The sequence below is a fragment of the Myxocyprinus asiaticus genome, chromosome 4 (genome assembly GCF_019703515.2).
Source record: "Myxocyprinus asiaticus isolate MX2 ecotype Aquarium Trade chromosome 4, UBuf_Myxa_2, whole genome shotgun sequence".
NCBI classification, from domain to species: Eukaryota; Metazoa; Chordata; class Actinopteri; order Cypriniformes; family Catostomidae; genus Myxocyprinus; species Myxocyprinus asiaticus.
Window position 1 is genome coordinate 52,282,249 of NC_059347.1, and position 22,305 is coordinate 52,304,553.

At 37.7% G+C, this 22,305-nt stretch overlaps 1 protein-coding gene across 2 annotated transcripts in view; it reads left to right on the forward strand.

The window, feature by feature from the left end:
* The first annotated feature begins 579 nt into the window (after positions 1–579).
* Positions 580–22,305, forward strand: part of LOC127437044 (kremen protein 1-like) — a 94,120-nt gene continuing 72,394 nt past the window's right edge. For both annotated transcript variants that reach the window (XM_051691692.1, XM_051691698.1), the window contains exon 1: positions 580–801. In XM_051691692.1, coding sequence (XP_051547652.1) covers positions 726–801 — 76 coding nt within the window. In that variant the 5' untranslated portion in view covers positions 580–725. The remainder of the gene's footprint in view (positions 802–22,305) is intronic.

Consider the following 22,305-nt stretch of genomic DNA (forward strand, 5'->3'; position numbering starts at 1 on the left):
TGTATGTCTATTTTCTATCTGTCTATTTTCTATCTATCTATATATCTATCTATCTATCTATCTATCTATCTGTCTGTCTGTATATCTATCTATCTTGTCTGTCTGTCTATCTATCTATCTATCTATCTATCTATCTATCTATCTATCTATCTATCTATCTATATGTCTGTCTATTTTCTATCTATCTGTCTGTTTGTCTATTTTCTATATCTGTCTGTCTGTCTATTTTCTATCTATCTATCTATCTATCTATCTATCTATCTATCTATCTATCTATCTATCTGTTCCATGTGTCTATCCATCCATCCATCCTTCCATCCAATGACAATGTCACATATTTCGGCATATAGTAGCAATACTACTTAGTTAAAAGTCTCCAAATGTTATTTTCATAACACTGTGTTCATTCTTCCACACAGCTATTACATTTCTGGCCAGCCCACAGTGCGCAACAGGTATATACCCCATGCTTGGGACAGGTTGAATCTATCGCCCCGATTTCCTGTCACATGATTTGAAATAGGATCCCTACTTTTCTGCTATCTTCTGTGTGTCTGGGGGCAGCGCTGATGTTAGAAGTTGAGACGCTCTTAACGCGGACGCTCCCCAAGATTTCATTACATTCAGCTGTCCTCGCTGCACCAGCTTCAACCTGACTGTGCTCAAATCAGTTCACCTGCGAGAAGAGAGAAGACGTTCAGATCTCTTTATACCACAGAAGAGCGATGGATTCTTGGAGAATCGCTGCTTTGCTCCTCGCTTGCTGCCTCACGACGGCAACCTCTAATCAGTTCGATACGGGTTAGTCTTACAACTTTTATGACTTGTAACTTTGTGGATTTTAATGACTGTAACTCTTTCATGATGTTACTGTTGCATTCGCATAGTCCCGCATTGATACATCGTAGCGCATCGCGATCACCGAGCAATAAGACAGTCGCGGGATGAGCATCGATCGACTTGCAGCTCTCTCTCTCTCTCTCTCTCTCTCTCTCTCTCTCTCTCTCTCTCTCTCTCTCTTTCTTATGAATCACACGATCCATTTCGGTCCATGCGTTTTTGCATGACTGACAATTTTACAGGACAGGTACATATCCCTTTAATTTATTGGGCTTATTCATAGTGGTGCTTGGGTTGTATCAATAGGCTACTATGGGCTTTTTAAGTAACAGTAACTCAAACCATTATATTTTGCCGGAAACTTGTGTTTTTTTGTAAGCGATCGCTTAGGGTCATCAATTCTATCACTTTTGCAACTTTGATAATACATAAAAAGCTCAAACTGCCTCTTATTGACAAATTGATTTCTCTCAGACAAGTTCATATTCTTGTTCTTTATGGGCAACTCATGTTCTCTTCATCTAATGCACGTAGTTGCAAGCTAAAAAAATAGATAAAGTTCATGCAGAAACCACAAATCTGGTAACGTTTTTTATGCCGTATTTCACGTAACTCTGTCCCCGCTGTGAACTTGGAACCTTTTATTGTATCATAAATCCTACATCTTCTGCTTCAGACAACAATCATTAGTGAAGCTTTTAACTACACACAAGGAACCGTATTTTCTCTCTAAACGAAACTCTACCCAAAGCAATGTTCATTTAATTTTTTAATAAGGACCAGATGACGGAAAGTTCTCCCTATCTAACGCGACGCGACTATCTAGAACTCTTCCAGCTGCAAGCGAACGCGACGCGTCTTTCAGATTTGCAGATGGTATCCTGACGTCGGCACACAGTCAACCAATAAAAGGCTTTGTTTATGCGATCAGCTGGACGCGACATGAATAAAACGCGTTCTCGCAGTAGTGTACTGCGTTGCGTTTAATTGGAGCGTCTAGTTTGTGAGAGCAGTGTTAGCTGTAATTTGTGTTGTTTCAATCTCAGAATCAAATCCCCCATGCTCTCTTTTTAATTTCTTGAGTCTTAATTACAGCCTTTGATTCAAATGAGAGGTTAGAGTATCTGGGCTCTATCTATCTATCTATCTATCTATCTATCTATCTGTCTGTCTGTCTGTCTGTCTGTCTGTCTGTCTATCTTCTACCTATCTATTTAAAGCAAATGTTTTCCACTAGCCTTTTAAGCAGATATTATACACTTTGCCCCATATTTGAGAATATTTCAGCTTGCAGGATATGCTGTATTTTATGTTATAGATGGTCCTGTATGTAATAGTGCTTGCTCTGTTGATAACAGCTGGCCTTCATGGATTGAATACACTCAATAGCTTACAAGAAGCTTAAAAAATGACTTGTAAGACCCTCTACATCTCATATCTCAAATCTGTTATTGACATCTGATGAGTGAAAAGGTATTTGTTGTTATTGGCTGTGTCTGATGAGTCGTGAGAATTGAATTGTGTGAATGATTAAAGGTGCAGACTCATTTTGGAGGATAAATGAATGTCTGAGATGTTTGAGAGAGAGCATGGTATGGCATCTCTGATTTTTCATTAACTACGAGAAATGCATTATTGCTGTCCTCAAAAATGATGACTTATTTTTCTTCACTCATACAGCATGAATTGAAAGCTTCCTCTCATTTTGCTTTTTTAATTTTTTTTTAAAGGACATCAGCTTAAAACAGACTGATCACAGTGAAATCAGAAACAGTAGGTTGACTATTATTTAGCTAAAATCGGTCTGTGCTAACTGAAATGCGAAGCACTGTCCACAGTGGCCAAAGCGGTTAGTATTGTTGGACATATGGTCACGTGTGAGCTCCATTTTCCGGGTGAAATGTCCACAGAGGGGCGCCAAAAGCGAGTTGTGAAGCGAGTTGTTTTAAGCTGTACAGGCTGTAATACAGTGAAGAGGAATGCATGTTTTTATAACCCAAACCTAAGCCTAACCATCAGTGGAGAAAGTAAATGTAAATACATAAATGTAATAATAGAGGGGAAAATGCAACCTCCGAATTGTGCTCGTCATTGACTATGCAAACAATTAATTTCAAGCTTCAAAGTGGGATTCAAACCCGGATCTCTCGTTCAGCTGACCAAAGTGCTTCAGTTCGTGCCACAAGGAAAGTTAAACATGCTGGAGCCAATGCATTTGTCTGATAGGAGATGGCGCTTGATGGTGAGTTGGCATAATTTGGCTGATCCTAGGGTACCCGAACCCTCGGAAACAACATGCCGACTTCCCGTATGATCATGTTGCTTAAAACAAGTTATACCTGAGACCTGATTACAAAACTAAGTATCTATAAAGTTAATAAATCTTTATTCAGATGGGACTACGTGATGGGAGAATGCATCAACCTTGTGGATAACAGTAAGTCCAGACTATGTAAACTGGGTTTGGGTTCAGCTGATAGAGCTGGTATGTTGTAGTTAGCTAGAATGTTTTTGCTAAGTGGTTGCCCGACAGTGCTAGGACCCGTTTATGATGTCATTTTCAAGTCTGTTGAAGATTTTATTGCTGATGGCAAGACAGATGTTTTTATTTTCTCCACACATTTTAGCAGTTACACGTGGACTTGGTGATACTTGTTTTGCTGTGCTTTTCTATCAAAACAGAATGTGCTGATTGTGAAAATGAATGGAATGGTTATGGCTAAAGGGCAAACCGAAGACTTCAAAATTGTCAGTAATTTTGCTTAAGTTATTAAATCCATGTCATGCCTCGCCTGTCAGGAATATATAGTTTTTCATCTCTTTTCAAAAGGCAAAGCAAGCACCATATGTCTTATTTGTCCCGAGCGATTGCAAGAAAATGAACGTGAAGTTATCCGAAATGAGAACATAGATTATAATCAGCACCCAACATTTAAGTTGTTTGTGTTCTTGAGTATGTGTGGTAGCTTACATCAGCATTTATCTACACACTCTCAAATTAATTTATGTCATAGGCAAATCATGCTCTTTGGTTCCCAAGTTTGAAGATGAAGATGAATTGCTTTTGATTTCCAGAACGGAAGCCCTTAGATGTTATCCTAATTACCTCATTTGGGCTGTTATGTTTAGGGGCAAAGATCTAGAACCGTTTGGCTTCCAAAAACTTGGTTTATAACTTTATAGAGGTGGGGGTATTGTCTATTCTTTATATCACCAGTGGCTGGTTGCACCAGCCAAGTTAAAACTTAGACTAGTTATAGTATAAACGGGGGCACTAAGTTACAATTTACGCACTACTAAATATTTAAATGTTGCGCCATTAAACTTGGGTGAATCGTAACCCTACCTTGAAACTAAATATATATAGAAACCTCTGAGCAGGCATGATGGTTGCAATAGAAATGGTAAATTATTTAATGACATCAATGCATCAATACATTTTTTTTCTAAATGATGTATTGTCTTCCTGCGACATGTATCTTCGTATCAGAGGATGGACAACCCCCCCACCCTCTCTCTCTTTTATCCTCATCTTTTCCTCACCAGTGCATTCTGAAGAGCAGCGCCTGCACTTTGTCATGTGTCTTCACTCAAAGCGGCTGTTACAGTGAAGTATGGGCTGGGAGGACAACAGTAGCCAGGTGGTTGGAAATGTGGGCAATGGAAGAGCTTTTGTAGTTTTCTCTGTCCCCTTCACCACTTCCTCTTTTTTTTCTTGTTCTGAATGTAGCCTATAGGCTACTTGTTTGGAAAGTATACTAGACTGCGTTCACTCATTCATGACTGCAGAGCGCCTATTTTGTCTTTAGAATTTAAACAGGGATGATTTATTTTTGGAGGGATTTCAGTTTATTTTGCGCTTTTGTTTGTCCTAGCAAAAAATGCTGCGGAGAGCATTTTGAAGCATTGACTATTTTTTCTTGTGAAATGTGCTTGTCTTGGCATGTGTACATTAAAGTTTGTGTGTGTGTGTGTATGTAAGCCTTTGTATATAGTTCTGCATACCAGCCTCAACAGTTACTCTCATCCCAGAGGAAAATGTAATTGCTCCAACCTAGTCTCATAGAAACACAGCTATACATACATTTTGCAAAATGATTTTTTATGTGGCTTGTTGTACATACTGCAGCAGTTTCCTGGTGAAATGAACACTAGTGGTGCTAAAACAATGACTATTATTCCCATTCATATACATAAGGATTAAAACTGCACATTATCAGTTTATAATGACTAACTTTTCACCCTATTCCCCACATAGTGCTATCTTATGACATGTAAGGCCATATGCTTTTTTATGCTTGCATTAATTAATCAACTACATTTATAAACTTGTTCAAGTGTGATCATATTGAGCAGTTGCTCAACTAATAGTGCCTTGTACTTGCAATACAAAGGACGGGGTTACGAGTCGACACGTGAGCCGGAAGGCTCATTGAAGCCCCACAAAATAAAGTTGTTGCTTTAGCAATTGTGTTTTTCGTGTCACACTTTGCTTTTACTGACACTAATGGTTAGTTTTGGTTTAAGGTTTAGCATAGGAAGGCGTAGGTTTTGTTGATTTAAAATGTGATAGAGCGTTAACCATAAGAACCTAGCCTGTTTGGTAGAAAATGTAACTTGCTTTTAGTGCCACTCAGTGGACATTTCGCATCGGACCTGCAGCAATACTTGTAATGAACATGAGATCAGGCTCTGTTGCTCAGAGTTGCTCTTTCACAGCTAATAAGACTTAATGGCTTTCTTAGTTATGCTTTATTTAAATCATCTTTCTCAGATGTTTCTCCTAAAATTCCTTAAGATAAATAATAAGCAAATGAGACATACAGTTAGAGTATAGAGTTTCAAATTTATATTGATAGTGTATCTCACACAATTTGGTGAAGGAAGTCTTTTATGAAAAATATTCAAGTTCCTATTGACTTTGCTTTTGTACTTAAGCATTAGCAAATCTGAGCGTAGTTTGAGAAATTGTTGAGATCTTTTCTGAAACTCTAGAGGAGACATATTTGAGATTACAAAGGTCTTTTTTTCAGGAGCAAAAGTCTCAATAAGTTTCCATTTAATCTCACTGCTGTCTTGGAGGAAAACTTGAGCTATTAGAGATATCTCATTTTATATTTTCTCACCTTCAAATGTTTTAAAGGTTCAAAATTCTGTGAATTTGCTTAAACCCCTTACAGACCCGGTGTAGTGTAATTGCAACATTGGTTTAAAGCAAGTAAATAATACCTATTTTTTATAAACATGGTAAAAAAAAAAAAAAGTACACATAACAGTAGCTGACACTACTGTATCACAGTAATAGTTTTGCTAGGTAAAAAATATACTGATTGTGACTTATTGCTAAAGTCACACGGAAGTCACACCAGTGAAAAGCACGTTTAAAAAAACAAGATGTTCCCACTGACCAGACTGATCTCACAGTCGGAAACAGTAGGTTGACTTTTCTTTAGCTAAAATTGATCTGTGCTTAACGAAATTCATAAAACTGCACCCAGTGGCCAAAGCAGTCAGTTGTGTTAGATGCATGGGCACATATTAGATCCATTTTCCTGGTAAAATGTCCATGGAGGAGCACCAAAAACGAGTTGTGAAGTGAGTTGTTTCAGCTCTACAGGCAGTAAAGTGAGAAGGAATGCATATTTTATAAACCGTACTCCCCAAACCCCAAACCTAATCATCAGTGGAGTAAAAATGTAATGTTATAGGGGAAAATGCAACCTCTGAATCTCGCTCGTAACTAATTATGCACACGCGGGTTTCAACACATGTTCCGAACCTGGGTCTCCCATGCTGCTGACACAACGCACTTCTGGTAGCACCACAGGTAAACATGCTGGGGCTGATGCAAACATGTCTGATAGGAGATGCCACTTGTCATTAAGTCAGCATAATGTGGCCGATCCTAGGGTACCGGAAGTGTCCATGTTGCATTGACTGCCATTGTTTGCTAAAGTCACCCAAAATTCACTCCAAAACAAAACATGCTTAAAATCAAGATATTTATTATCAGTGGCTTTCTAAAAACGCTATTAAGGATGAAAAAGAAAATACATCATCAATGTCAATGCTTGGGCCTCTGAGGGTTAAAGCTGTTTTCCTCTTCTCCAAGCTGAGTTTGGTTATCCAGGTATTGTCATTAACACATGAGGTTTAGTCAGCTTGTTTTCTGCCATAGAAACAAAGTCAGAAACAGAGACTGATAGAGCTGACCACAAGCCCTGTCTTTGTCCAAAGGAGCAGCGTGGTCAGTATTCTGTGTCACCCTTGTTACAGAGGCATCTTTGTGTTGCATGTTTCTCGGTGGCTGGTTCTGGATTGGAAAAGCTGGGTGGGTAATTACAGCATGTTGTGTGTAAATGTGAGGATATGCTGGCAGGAAATGGGTGGAAGGATTTCTGGGAAATGTAGGGACCAAAGGAATGCCCTCTGAAACGACAGGCTCAGATGTGGGTAGTTTTGTTGCTAAATTAGATGAAGGCTTACCGCTAACCACTTCTGCACCACAGATACAGATATATTAGGTATGTGTGTGTGAGTGGACACATGGTTAGGTGGTTAGATATTATAAGGGTACTTGATCACAATCAAAATCCCTTTATTTACAGGAATGGTCACCCAAAAAAAAAAAAAAAATTATGTCACTATGTTTGGGTCTAATGACGTTTGGTCCATTTGAAAACCTATAAGATTTGCTGTTTCAATGTAGCTGCCATATTTGAGATTGACAGACCAGGGTTACTATTCACTTTTAACAGATGGCAAATAAACCTTTTTAAAGACTTTTTAAAATTGTAAACATTCTAATTTGTTTGTTTCACTAAAGAAAGCCATGCTGTTTGGAGTGCCATGAGTAAATAATGACAGAATTTTTATTTTTTTAAGTACAAGATGAACTCGTATACTAAAGCACAAACACATTACATTGTCTAGGAATATAAGAACAACAGATTTAAAATAAAAATAAGATTTAACTCTCCTGCATTTAGTAAAGATGTAGCTTTAGGTTCAGCTGGAATGTGGGTATAATAAGAGATTTACAGCGGTCATCTGTGCCACTCTCTTTGTTGTTTGATGTTAGACTCAGGGTCAGAGGTCAAGTCTAGGGATAGTTAGGTGCTCCTGTGCTGCCTGCTCAGACCTGTTCAAACCAGTTCCTCCCCTATATTGATGACTATGAATCTTTTTTTAAATGTATATATATATAATATATATATATTTCCTTTTTTTTTTTTTTTAAAGATGCTTCAATGTACTCTTTTTATCTTAAAAGGTTAGTTAACCTTAACTCAAAAATAAAAAGTTCTGTTTTTAATTAGTGATTTCGCTTGAGTTAATGACATGATTTGCACCTATTAAGTTGGTTTGAATAATCAGGGTACCCAGATCATATTTTACATCCAAATGCAATTCGTATTTAGGGCAAAAGGCAACCCTGGTCTCTTTTATTTCCCAATGCACTCTGCACAGTCTGTCTTGTGTTTTGCTATAGCTATATCTGACACTGTTATTTTCTCAGAAGTATGCAAAGTTCAGTGAGAGGGGAGAGAGACAGACAGTGGGAGAGAGATTGAGATCTGCTTCTTAACCACCATCGTGGTATCCAAACATGCTGAGATACGTCGGATGCCTAGTTTGGAAATATATCCATATTTATAAACATGAATTTGGATGGTGCTTTCGCAAAGTTGGCGAGCAAGAGAATACCTCAGCCTCCTCCCATGGTCATTTATTTTGGCTCAGGATGTAACAGCCCATGCCATCCACTCACCAACTTCCTGTTGACCTCTGAGTGATGTCCTGTAAGGTCCATTATACAGGTCAAAAGGTCAGCTCCTGTCAAGCAGAGATGGGTTAAAATGGTCAACTAGTTGTTTAACAACTGAATAGGTTAAGTCAACAAGTGAGTTTATCTAGATGTTTTTTTTTCTTGTTTTTAGCTTTAAAGCTGATGTATGTGACTTTTTCTGTGTTAAAATACTTTCTCCTATCCAAGCATAATATGCAGAGACAACTATAAGTAAGCCATTTATTGGGACATTTCTGTGGTGCTTTGAATATTTTTCTGTTTGTTTTTCTGTCGACCCACTTAGGCCCACCCCAACAGCATTACTCAACCAATGGCGTGAGTTGGGGTCAGATCTGTCTCTTTGTTTGACCAACGGCAGGCAGGGTATTCAGAAAGCTGTTTTGAAAACAAAGTTTATTTTTGCAATTCCGTTTGGTGGCGCTAGTGTCGCAGGAGTTACATACTTCAGTTTTAAAGGGATAGTTCACCCAAAAATGAAAATTCTCTCATTATTTACTCACCTTCATGCCATCCCAGATGTATATGACTTTTTTTCTTCTACAGAACACAAATTATGATTTTTAGAAGATTATTTTAGCTCTGTACTCCAGTGTTTTAATCCATATTTTCTAAAGTGATATGATAGGTGTGAGTGAAAAACAGACTAATATTTAAGTAATTTTTCTGCTAGAAATTCTTCTCCCTGCCCAGTAGGGGGTGGTATGCTTAAAGAATGTGAATCATCCAAAAAAAAAAAAAAAAAAAAAAGAAGAAGAGTGTGAAAGTGATCTGTTTCTCACCTACACCTATCATATCGCTTCTGAAGATATTGATTTAACCACTGGAGTCTTATGGATTACTTCTATGCTGACTTTTGTGATTTTTGGAGCTTCAACATTTTGGCACCCATTTACTTGCATTGTATGGACCAAAAGAGCTGAGAAATACAATACATCTAAAAATCTTCATTTGTGTTCAGTAAGTAATTGATGAGAGAATTAAAATTTTTGGATGAACTATCCCTTTAAGTATTATTTAGCAGTGTTTAGAGACACAAATTCTCAGAGAGGGTAAACAATAGCATGCTGTGCTTTAGCGTGCTAACAGTAACAGTAACTGGTGCCAGCACACTAAAACCCTCTTTGAGAAGTTGTGTCTCTAAATTCATCACCTTAGCACCATCACAGAAACAATCAAAGTGGCGCTTTTGCAACAAATCCACCGCACTTCAACAATAATTTTCAATAATTATTATTATCCTTGAAAATAAATATTGTTGTTATGCTTTTTTAAATTGTTTTAAATTATGAACACATGCAGACAGTCTTTGGATGTTGGGTCACGTCTTGCTGTCTCGCGCCATGAGCGTTGCGTTTTAACACTGTGTTTGAGAAATGTCAAGTTGAAAATTCCAAGTTGTCTTTTTTATTACTTTTAAAAACGTATCTCGAGATCCTCGTGTTCTGTTCCATTCTGTCTCACTCTGTCCAGTTACTTTTGAACACAGAAATATTCCATTTTTTAAATATGTATTTTTCCGTAGTACATCCGTACTGTAAAGGTGGACCCTACTTGTCCTCCAAGTTTGCAGTTGATTGGCTTCATTCACGAAACGTGAACAGAATGGATTTTCTTGGTAAATTTTAAATCCGTTTTTGTGTAAAGTTACATAAGAACGGTTTACCAACGATTTACACAGAAATTCGTTTTGCTCGTGTTTCATGAGTGAGGCCCGATGATTTTATGTTGATATTCAGAGACACACACTCATAGACAAGAAACGTTTGTGTCCGATTACAGCTTTGATTGTTTTTCTTTGTGAAGTGTCTTGTTCCTGGGAGAATTTGAAAGGCTTACACTTGTTTAATCCATACTGTCACTCGTCATCTGTCTGTGATGCAGCTGTCAGGGAATGATAGCTCAGTGCCTGCAGTGCGATAAAGCCCAGTGCTGATGTGAGCAGCTTCTGATGGTCTTTGAATGAGCTGATAAAACCTGACAGGAATGATAGCTGTGTGAAGTGCGTGAGCGAGAGAGAGGACGATGTAAGTGAATGACGGCTTATAACTGTTAAGTTTGCCATAGCCCAGTCTAATTCAAAGGGACGTGGCAGGACAGCAGTATTAAGCTATGAGGCAGTTGTACCCTTGTCAGGAAGTGTACGTGAATGTGTGCTAGGGATGTGTCACAGTGGTCAACTAGTCATCCAACAGCTTTATTTTTCTTTTCCATCCACTGTTTTTTTAGTTTTGATATTGTTAGCTGCAGTGCTTCAATTGGAGTGGTGTGCTTTAGTTGTATCTTTAAAGAAATATTCGGGGTTCAGTACAAGTTAAGCTCAATTGACAGCATTTGTGGCATAATGTTGATTACCACAAAAATGTATTTCCACCGTTTCATCCCTGCTATTTTTTTTTTTAAAGCAGAAATCGAGGTTACAGTGAGGCACTTACAATGAAAGCAAATGGGGCCAATTTTTGGAGGATTTAAAGCCATAAATGTCAATCTTACAATTTTATAAATGCACTTAAATTAATTCTTCTGTTAAAACTTGTGTATTATTTGAGCTGTAAAGTTTTTTAAATCATCGTTTTAAAGCCGTTTTTAAATATATAGGACATCAGTGAAGCTGATCTATTAACAAGGAAGCTTTTAACTGCACTTTCTTCTCTTTCTGTCGCTGTAACCAACGCTAATGGATGTTGAATCTTAACAAAGAGAAGGATATACCGGAGTCTATAGGGTATGAGAGCACATTGAAATGCAGAAGCCACCCCATAAGATGATTGCTTCCCTTCATGATTTCTCACCACTGCGGCCTACCTATCCCTCGCTCCTTGTTTCCGTCAGTCCATCTCTGTGTCCTTCTCTTCCATGCAGGGGCGGACTGGCCATCTGGAGCACCAGGAGTTCTCCCATTGGGCCGCTGGGCACATGTGGCCACCTATGGCCACCTATGGCACAAATATGCCTGTAAAAACTCCATTTATATTAAAATGATCAGTAAACATATAGCAGCGTTGTTACAGTCAGTGACTTTTATTTTGAACTTGACTTTGACCTCTGATGTGTTTCACTGGATGCAAACTTACCACACAACAAGACTGGACCTCATTATTTGACATACAATTCACAATAAGGGTGACAACCAAAAACAACATATTAAGTATAAGATGAGCTCTGAATAATCATAAAATAACTGCAAGTTGCAACAAATACAATAACAGCATAGTAAATAAAATTGGCAAACAATAAAGCTATGAGCAGGCGCTGTCATTTGCATAATTTATTCATAAAACAAAGCATTACTGGGAACTGGAGCGTGGCTTTTTTCACAGTATTATTATACACAGATCGCACACTTTGCTGAATAATCCTTAAGCCTGACAGAAAAGAAGGAAATAAGTAATGAAAAATATTACTTTGTAACTATATGTTTCCATGACCCCATATCAAATGAGACAGTAGTTAATTTGCGCTTCTAGAATTTTTTTTAAAGGCGATTCAAATCGTAAAAAACGTAATGAAATGGTGAAGAAATGCGGACTTTTCACAGCACCTGAAACACTTATTTTCTCTTGTACTTTCATGTACATTTTATCCTAACATCTGAATGTTGGGGGAAAAAAGTTAACTGACATAAAAAAATCCACATATCACATCTGCAGTAAAGTTATGACAATTTTCGCACTGGTGGGGGTCATTGTTATGATTTTGCATAGGACCCCACAAATCCACTTCACGCTAATTTCAGGCATTTAAAGCATTAGATTATTAAATTCCTTCAGATTATGAGAAACATTAATTCAGCCAGGTGTTCAAACTTCTGGCCTAAACTGTGCAAATGAAAGTGTTCTATCAAGTGATAAAATGGTCTTAGGAATAGAATGTGTGATAAAGATAAATAACCATTTATTCAGGACAAAATGGTGTGGTGTGGTGTGTTGCGGGTTGTTCTGAGCTAGAAAGTCCAGGGCCACTTTTTAGTTCCAGTCCGCTCCTGTATTCATGCATTTATGCGGTTAAACTAACTGCAAGAATAAGTCTTGTGTTCACTCAACAGTAGATTCTTATCAAATAATAAAACATTTGTTTATAATTGAAATTTTAGCAGAGTCCATTTGCGAAGGGAACGCCAGAGAAGTGCTCGAGGAAAAAATGCAAAAATGCATATGAAAATTTAATGAGATAATAACTGTTTTCCAAACAACCACTGATTTGTTTGGGCTAAATTAAAATCCATATCTAGTACTGCCGCAGTTCTTCTAAATAAAAGGCTGAACAGCGAAAACAAACAATAGTGCCATCAGCATGCAAACACATCTGTCTGTATGCTCAAGGCCAGTATAATTATCTACACTGCTGATCCAAGCAAATTGTCTTCTAAAAGCAAGTGTGTTTTATAATGGGTTATTCCAGTACACTCTTGGGGCAGAATAAGATGAAAGACTTTTGTAAACGATCCTTTGAAAGTCTTAGAGGGGCTTTTTATCCTTTCTCTGGCCGTGTAATGTAGCCCAGTATTTTAAGAGTGCTGTAGTACTACAGTTCTATTTACGGGGGCTTCTTAAACACAGGTAAAGTCAGCAGATCCAAGGAGTTGCTACTAGGCCTGGGCAGTATAACTAAACAAAAGATAATCTCAATAATCTTATAAAAATATATAATTGTACGTACAGTTGTAGTCAGAAGTTTACATACACCTTAGCCAAATACATTTAAACTCAGTTTTTCACAATTCCTGACATTTAATCGTAGAAAACATTCCCTGTCTTAGGTGAGTTAGGATCACTACTTTATTTTAAGAATTTGAAATGTCAGAATAATAGTAGAGAGAATTGTTTATTTCAGCTTTTATTTCTTTCATCACATACCCAGTGGTTCAGAAGTTTACAAACATTTTGTTATTATTTGGTAGCATTGCCTTTAAATTGTTTAACTTGGGTCAAACCTTTTGGGTAGCCTTCCTCAAGCTTCTGACAATAAGTTGTGGAATTTTGGCCCATTCCTCAGGACAGAACTGGTGTAACAGAGTCAGTTTTGTAGGCCTCCTTGCTTGCACACGCTTTTTCAGTTCTGCCCACAAATTTTCTATTGGATTGAGGTCAGGGCTTTGTGATGGCCACTCCAATACCTTGACTTTGTTGTCCTTAAGCCATTTTACCACAACTTTGGAGGTATGCATTGTTCATTTGGAAGACCCATTTGCGACCAATCTTTAACTTCCTGGCTGATGTCTTGAGATGTTGCTTCAATATATCCACATAATTTTCCTTCCTCATGATGCCATTTATTTTGTGAAGTGAACCAGTCCCTCCTGCAGCAAAGCACCCCCACAACATGATGCTGCCACCCCCATTCTTTACGGTTGGGATGGTGTTTTTCAGCTTGCAAGCCTCACCCTTTTTCCTCCAAACATAACAATGGTCATTATGGCCAAACAGTTAAATATTTGTTTCATTAGACCAGAGGAAATTTCTCCAAAAAGTAAGATCTTTGTCCCCATGTGCACTTGAAAACTGTAGTCTGGCTTTTTTATGGCGGTTTTGGAGCAGTGGCTTCTTTCTTGCTGAGCAGCCTTTCAGGTGATGTCGATATAGGACTCGTTTTACTGTGGATATAGATACTTGTCAACCTGTTTCCTCCAGCATCTTCACATGGTCCTATGCTGTTGTTCTGGGATTGATTTGCACTTTTCGCACCAAACTACGTTCATCTCTAGGAGACAGAATGTGTCTCCTTCCTGAGCGGTATGATGGCTGTGTGGTCCCATAGTGTTTATACTTGCGCACTATTGTAAGGATGAACATTGTACCTTCAGGCGTTTGGAACTTGCTCCCAAGGATGGACCAGACTTGTGAAGGTCCACAGTTTTTTTCTGAGATCTTGGCTTATTTCTTTAGATTTTCCCATGATCTCAAGCAAAGAGGCACTGAGTTTGAAAGTAGGCTTTCATCTACAGGTACACCTCCAATTCAGTACACCTCCTATTAGAAGCTAATTGGCTAATTGTCTAAAGGCTTGACATAATTTTCTGGAATTTTCCAAGCTGCTTAAAGGCACAGTTAACTTGGTGTATGTAAAATTCTGACCCACTGGAATTGTGATAGTCAATTAAAAGTAAAACAATCTGTCTGTAAACAATTGTTGGAAAAATTACTCATGTCATGCGCAAAGAAGATGTCCTAAACGACTTGCCAAAACTATAGTTTGCTAATATGAAATTTGTGGAGTGGTTAAAAAATTTATTTTAATGACTAATATATATATATATATATATATATATATATATATATATATATATATATAATAAAATAAGCTACTCATTCCAAATCTGGAGAAATGCGGTGCATTAATTTTGTAGGCTATGTTAATATGATAGCCAAAATATTTGGAAATATGTGAATGAGAAAAAAGTTTTGTTTCAGTAACAATGCACATTATGCAATGCAGAAGTCATGTATTTTTGTAATTATTGAAACATGCCATTTTAAAATTGAATTGAAACTGTCCATTATCTGAAGGAAGTCCTCTAACATTCCCACATCTCTGTAGAGCAAATATGAACCTTTTCAAAAGAGCAAACATGTATTTATGTGGTGTTTTGTACAGCTATGATTTCAAAAGCCATGACCAATAACTAAATAGTAGGATATTGAATTGCCACAGAGAGGGACGTGACCTGTCCTGTGAACTCCCTCACTTTTATGTGAACATTGACTTTGGTTCTCCGCCACCGGCCAGAATGTTCTAAAGGAAGAAGAAAAGGGCAGAAAATAAAACCGGCGGGCTGTCCTTCTCCGAATCCACTTGCTCGAGAGCCCAGAAAGACTCTTTGTGGCAAAGAAGCAAATTGTCACCTTTCCTTTTCTTTTCACGAGAAACTGTGACATGGAACAACAGGAAGATCATTGTGGAGGGTCAGATACTTGTGGTTTGGATGAAATAACTTTGTGTTTTGCAGTTCAAGCTAACTCTTAATTAAATGAGACTTAAATATTTTTTATTCATCTCGGAAACTTTCAACCGTGTTTCATTTAGTTACATTAATTTAACTTTAAATAAAAAGCCTATAAACCTATAAAAAGGCTATTGTTTTCTATTTAGTAAAGTGGTCAGAGTTTCTGCTATATTGTTTATACCGTGCTGCCCTACAAAGGCAAAACTATGCCAACAATAAAAAAACATTTTTGTAGTCACTGCCATTTTTACACTGTTTTCTCTGAATCAGAGCATAGCTGAGCCAAACCCATTTGTCACAGGACAGATCAAAGTCTAAGAGACCCAATTTCAGTCATAACTACATTTTTACAGAATGTGTAGTTACCGCGTCTTGCCTTTACATGGCACTGAGGTAGATATATTTGCATTGTTAATGGATTAGTTCACCCAAAAATTAAAATTCTCTCATAATTGACTCACCCTCATGCCATCCCAGATGTGTATGACTTTCTTCTTCTGAACACAAATGAAGAGTTTTAGAAGAATATTTCAGCTCTGTAGCTCCATAAAATGCAAGTGATTGGGTGCCAAATTTTTAAGCTTAAAAAAGCACTTATAGCCATCATAAAAGTAATCCATAAGACTCCAGTGGATGAATTAATGTCTTCTGAAGTGAAACGCTGGGTGTAAGAAATAGATCAATATTTAAAACTAGAGTCGAGATCAAGAGTGTTGGAAAGTTCACGCAAGAACTGACACGTGAAATACGGGGAAAAAAATGAAGTGCAGTCTTGTTTACAATGGAGGAGCATAGAAAATCATACATAGATGCCTCATTCGGCTAGTTTGGATAGGTCATCTTGGAACAGTCAACAAGGAGAGCTGTTTGAATTGGTTTGAATGCAAGTGAGTGAGTGGAGGAGATGCTTCAGACCAAGCTCCTTGCTCAGACCACTGAATAAACTGCTTTTGTGTCAAAACAGTATTGCGGTCCATAGAAACAGTTGCTAATAAGGGATCTACGTATGAATATCTATGCAGAGGAGGCTTTTGCGCTTAAGTCACGTGAGAGGCAGTTTGAACTCCACCCTCCTCAACAAGCTGGCCGGAAATGAAATTTTTTTGTAAAAAAAGTTTTAATTGTTGATCTATTTCTTACAAACACCTAGCGTTTCACTTCAGAAGACATTAATTAGACACTGGAATCATGCAATGGGTTATTTTTATGATGGTTATTTGTACTTTTTGGAGCTTCAAAAAGTTGGCACCCATTCACTTGCATTTTATGGACCTACAGAGCTGAAATATTCTTCTAAAAATCTTAATTTGTGTTTACAATCATATTTAATCAAACTACACAATGATGACTCTAAGACTGTATAGATATTACATTTTCATTTTCTGTAAATGCATGATTTTCTGTAAAGCTGCTTTGAAATTATGTGTGTTGTGAAAAGCGCTATACAAATAAAAATGACTTGACTCCTGCTGAAGAAAGAAAGTCATACACATCTGGGATGGCATGAGGGTGAGTAAATGATGAGAGAATTAAAATTTTTGGGTGAACTAATCCTTTAAGTGGGCTGCTTTACTCAAAGGACTGCTTTACACAATTGAAAGTGATGATAAAACATGAAGTGATGTGATAATACAGAGTGATGTATTCCAAACAAGTCAAGATGAAGAACGTAAAGAATTAGTTCTGTCATCATTTACTCAGTCATGTCATAGAATCACATTACTATACTTACATCTTTCCAAAAAAGAAAAAAAGCGTGGCTCATTGTACGTATCGTACCAGATTCCTGGTGAAATAAACACTATGACTTGACTTAATGACTTGAGTAAAACTGCACATTATCAGTTTATAAACCATTACTTTTCTCTCCGTTCCTCACACAATGCTTTCTTATGACATCTGAACATTTTTACTATAGCGTTATCAAATTGCGCAGTAGCTGAACTGATAAAGCATTGCACTTAAGATGCAAAGGATCGTGATACGAATCCTGGAGAGAACGTGAGTCGACGCATGAGCCAAAAGTCTCATAGAAGCACCACACAATGACATCTTAAATTTTTTATCTCACATTTGCTTTTATCATACAATCGGTTTGGTTTAAGGTTTAGGGTAGGGAGGTAGGTTTTGTTGATTTAAAACTCGAAAGAGCTTTAACGTTAAAAACCTCTTCTGTTTGGAAGGAAATTTAACCTGCTTTTAGAGTTACTCTGTGGACATTTCACTTCGGAACTGCTGCTATACTTGTAAGAAACCACGTAGTAGCATTTTGCTAAAATGTCACCAGTCACATCATTTTCATGAGATCAGCCTGGAAAAAAGATGCAATGACACTTAATGGTGTCTTTTTTCATGTTGTTTAATATCCAGCAAAGAATAACTATACTGTGATACATACAGTTACCACCATGATGCAAAATTACTCACCCTCACCCACCAATGTTGTGGCTTTTTCTTACTGCTTTCCAATGAGTATGAAATCAGCAGGGTTCAATGGCTGGATATCTTATCTGAGTGCTGGCGTATACTCTTTTCTGTGTATTAGGAATGAATGGGGTCTATTTAACAGTGGACCCATAGAGTGCTTCCTCAGGTCCAATTTGAGCAGGTCACTGTTAGTGCCATGTAACTGGATCTCCATGTTCTCAATAGATCCCTGAAAATGATCCCGTTCTCATGGAGGACACAAGGATGCCCTGGACTTTCTCACGCCTTTTGCCTTTCTCGTTTGCTCTCTCTCGCTCTCTCTTCCATCTGTTTCTTCACTCTTTTATTCTTCACAATATCTCTGAGCAGGTTTTACTGGCAGGCCATGAGGGAAAGGAAAGACATGTTGTTGGTTGTATGTCTTGTGTTGCTGCTTTTGTTTGTTGCAGATTGTCTGCTTATCCTTTCACGAAAGGCTGATACACATTTCATATGGTGTTTGTTTAGCGAGGGACTGTCGAGTAAGTGGACCTGATATGGTGTAACAAAGAATGATATGATTATCAGGAGGTTATCTACCCCAAAACCAAAATGATAGACAAAAATGATAGTGAAAACAACAGTAGGAAAGTGAACAATGCTTGTCTGCAAGAACTTCGAAAGTAGAATCAGATAGTTGCATGAGGAAAGATTTTCTTTAATAGTCTTTTAAGAGCAACATATAGGTCTAAACTGTTCTTCTTATTTTTTTTTCTATTTTTTTTAAGTCTTTACATACATTTAGTTCATAAAAATAATGAACTAAAAATGTGTTTTTTGATGTGCAGATTGACAGCCTCAGTCACCATTCACTCTCATTGTATGGAAAAAAGATGCAGTGAAAGTGAATGGTGACTGAGGCTAAAATTCTGCCTGGCATCTCCTTTTTTTGTTCTACAGAAGAGACCTCCAGAACCAATGAGCCTCATATCTGTTCTCAGCGCAGCGTATAGAAGCATTGGCTACAGATGGTAGATGTTTGTGCACTATGCATGCATGCGCTGATTCCCGCCTGAGGCAAAAGGCGTGAGATTGTTGAGTTTTTTGGGTAATGCCTGTACCTGCAGTGTGTGGTAACCACTTATCTGCATTTTGCTCTCACACTACACTCTGTGTAATTAGTTTTAATGAAAACACATGGCCTAGAGTGATTGAAATTGTTGGAAAATGAAAACAGAATAAAATGAAATGAAGTATTTCCCCCAAAACCTCCTCGTGACATGTTTAATTTCAGCTCCAATGGAGCAAGTAAAAGGCTCCAGAAGTTTGACATTCAATTTTGGTTCACTATTGGCAACATCATAAAGGGGGGGTCAAAAGCAATTGTATTGGTTTTGACCCCCACAATGTTGAGGGCATTTAATTACAACTATTATCTGCTTTTATGTTCTCATATTGCAGAAACATGTTCAGAAACACATTGAAACATGTTCCGTTAACAGTGCCCAAAACCTTCATATTCAGATGGCTGCATCATTTATCTCTTTTATGTTGCTAATTTTATTCACCGTTGCTCCACATTTGATTTTTGATGTGAATGAAAGCGAGGCTCTGAGGGATAGACTTACAGTCTCTTCAATGTCATCCACTGTATAAAGCTGTATAAAGCTTGTAGATCACATCTCATTTTCCACAATTCATGTTTTCTGTAGTTTTTTGTCAATTTAAATTTCTTGAATTTTTTCCCCATATTTCATCATTGGAACGATTCAAAACATTTTAAACAATACCATCCATTGAAGAGACTGTAAGTGTATCACAGCCTCATTGTCATTCCCGTCAAAAATCAAAGATGACGCTAAGAACCCTAATCAAAGTTTGAAAAAATCAGTGTCCATTTTAAATGGAAAACGTTCTTGTGTGAATTTTAACATGCATAAACTAGCATAAAAGCACAAAAAAGGACCATTCCTGCTTAAAAAAAGGCAGCTTTAACTAGCCTAAAAAGGTTTGCTGGTCTTAACATGGTAAGACTTTTTGCAAATATAATTCAAATTGCAAGTGGCCATGGGTGGGAGTGTTTGCACTGTCTGTGGGTGTATTCATGCAAACCGCAGGTGTATTGTAAGTTAATGAAGTGCCGAAAAGCGCAATTTGCTATTTTCCTGAGTAATAGGTCATTGCGCTAAGACGTCTGAGAAGCTAAGCTAATCCCGGCGCAAAGTCTAAAATCAGTTCTGCATTTGCAGTTTCAGGATTCCACCAGCAGATGAAAATAAAGAACTTTAAATCACTTTTAAAACCATGATGTCAGTGGACCAATAATAATAGCCTAATAATAATAATACTACGTTTATTTTGTATAGCACCTTTCCAAAGCTCAAGGACACTGTACAGAAATTAAGCTTCAAACATTAAACAGATATCCATTACAAAACAATTAACAATTGAGAGCAGCAAAACATGTTTCAAGCATCCTGTAACACCGTCAAGACTGCAGGTGAGACAGGCTGATAGAGAAAACAAACATCGCAGCCCGGAGGCAGGAGGGAACACAAACTTCCCCTGAAGTATTTCAGGGGAAGTTTGCCTGTCCGTTTATCTGTTATAACAGTCTTCATTTATTTCGACATTGCTTGACAGGAAATAGAATATATAACAGAACGCAGATGGGGCAATTACCAGAGAAAAGCCTCCGAATTAAATTACACTTGACTAGGGCTGGGACGATTCATCGACGTAATCGACGTCATCGATTACAGAAATACGTCGATTTGCATGACATGCGTCGGCGCGTCGCAATGGAGCAATTAAAATGGCAGCGCCCGGTTTAAGTATGGATTCCCCCGAAGAACAAGCTGCAGCTAAAAAAAACTCGCCTACAGTCATCTAAAGCGTGGGAGTATTTTAGCCAGAGACCCAACAGTATGGTGCTGCGTAAGCCATGCAAATTGGAAATGGCTTATCACAGCAGTACAACCGCCATGAACGAACACTTGAAGCGAAAGCATCCCAGAGCGCTTTGTCAAGACGGCAGCATGGCAGCACTTTAAGTCCTCTTTACTTTTTGTCCCCACCCAAGCATGACATATTAGTATTACAACACGTGTTTCTGTTAGTAGTAGTCACTTTAAATTGATTTTCTAAATGTTTCCTCATCGCCCCCATGTTAAAAGTAATTTCCGCACCGCTGCTAACGTAGGGTGATCATACGTCCTCTTTTTCCCGGACATGTCCTCTTTTTAGGACCTTAAAAAATCATTGATATGATTCACTCACGTCACTTTTGTCAGATAAATATGGTCTGGCCGGGATTTCTGAATTTGCGAAAATGTCCGGGATTCGGCTTTAGTTGCATTATGATGCGCATCTGGTCTAATACTTCATAGTGTGCGCGCGCATATTTGCATTGCTTTAACCCCTCTTTGTAGTCCCGCCTTCTCGCACACCAATTGGTCGATTATAAGATGCTTGCAGCAACTACTGGCCAAATTCCTGCCTGTCAATCTCTCCGCGAACGCGCGAAGTGCTGTTCGGCATCAAACATTTGCTTGACCGTAGCAGCAAATGACAGCTGAGTGGAAACAATGCCCAAACGAAAGTGCAAATTTACAGAAGATTTTCACAAAAAATTCCCATGCTTTCGTCCAGGTCAAGATCCGTGGGAAGCAGAATGTATGACATGTAAAGCTGGCACTTATTTGTCAGTTGCTAATAAAGGTGCAAGTGATTTAGAAGCACACATTAGCTCTGCGAAGCATAAAGGGTCAGCAAAAGGTGAAAGTTCATCAGGTAAATTAACGGACTACTTTTTGCGACCAGGTAAAATTATCACATTGGTTCATTTTCCATGGCCATTCAAAATAATAGTAATAGTAAATGAAGGTACACTCATGGCATCAAATATTTTATTTTAGTACATGGACATTCAAAAGAATGTTGGAAAATTTTATTTATTTATATATATATATATATTTATGTTATGCTAATAGAGTGTCTTTATCACTGTATTAAAGTTTGCATTCATAGTAACACTGTTTTTTGTTGCAGAATAATGCCCTGCAGTGCACACTTTGTTTCTTGTACATTTGTTTGTGTTTAAGAGAAGACGATTTAATAAAATATTGAAATATTAATGAGACAAGTTTTTTTATATTTATTTTGGGTTAATTAATTGTTACATTAATCAAGTAATAATTATAAAAAATGTTTAGAATAATCGGTAAATTAGTCGTTAGATTAATCGACTAATCGGAAAAAGAATCGTTAGATTAATCGATAAAAAAATAATCGTTAGGTGCAGCCCTAC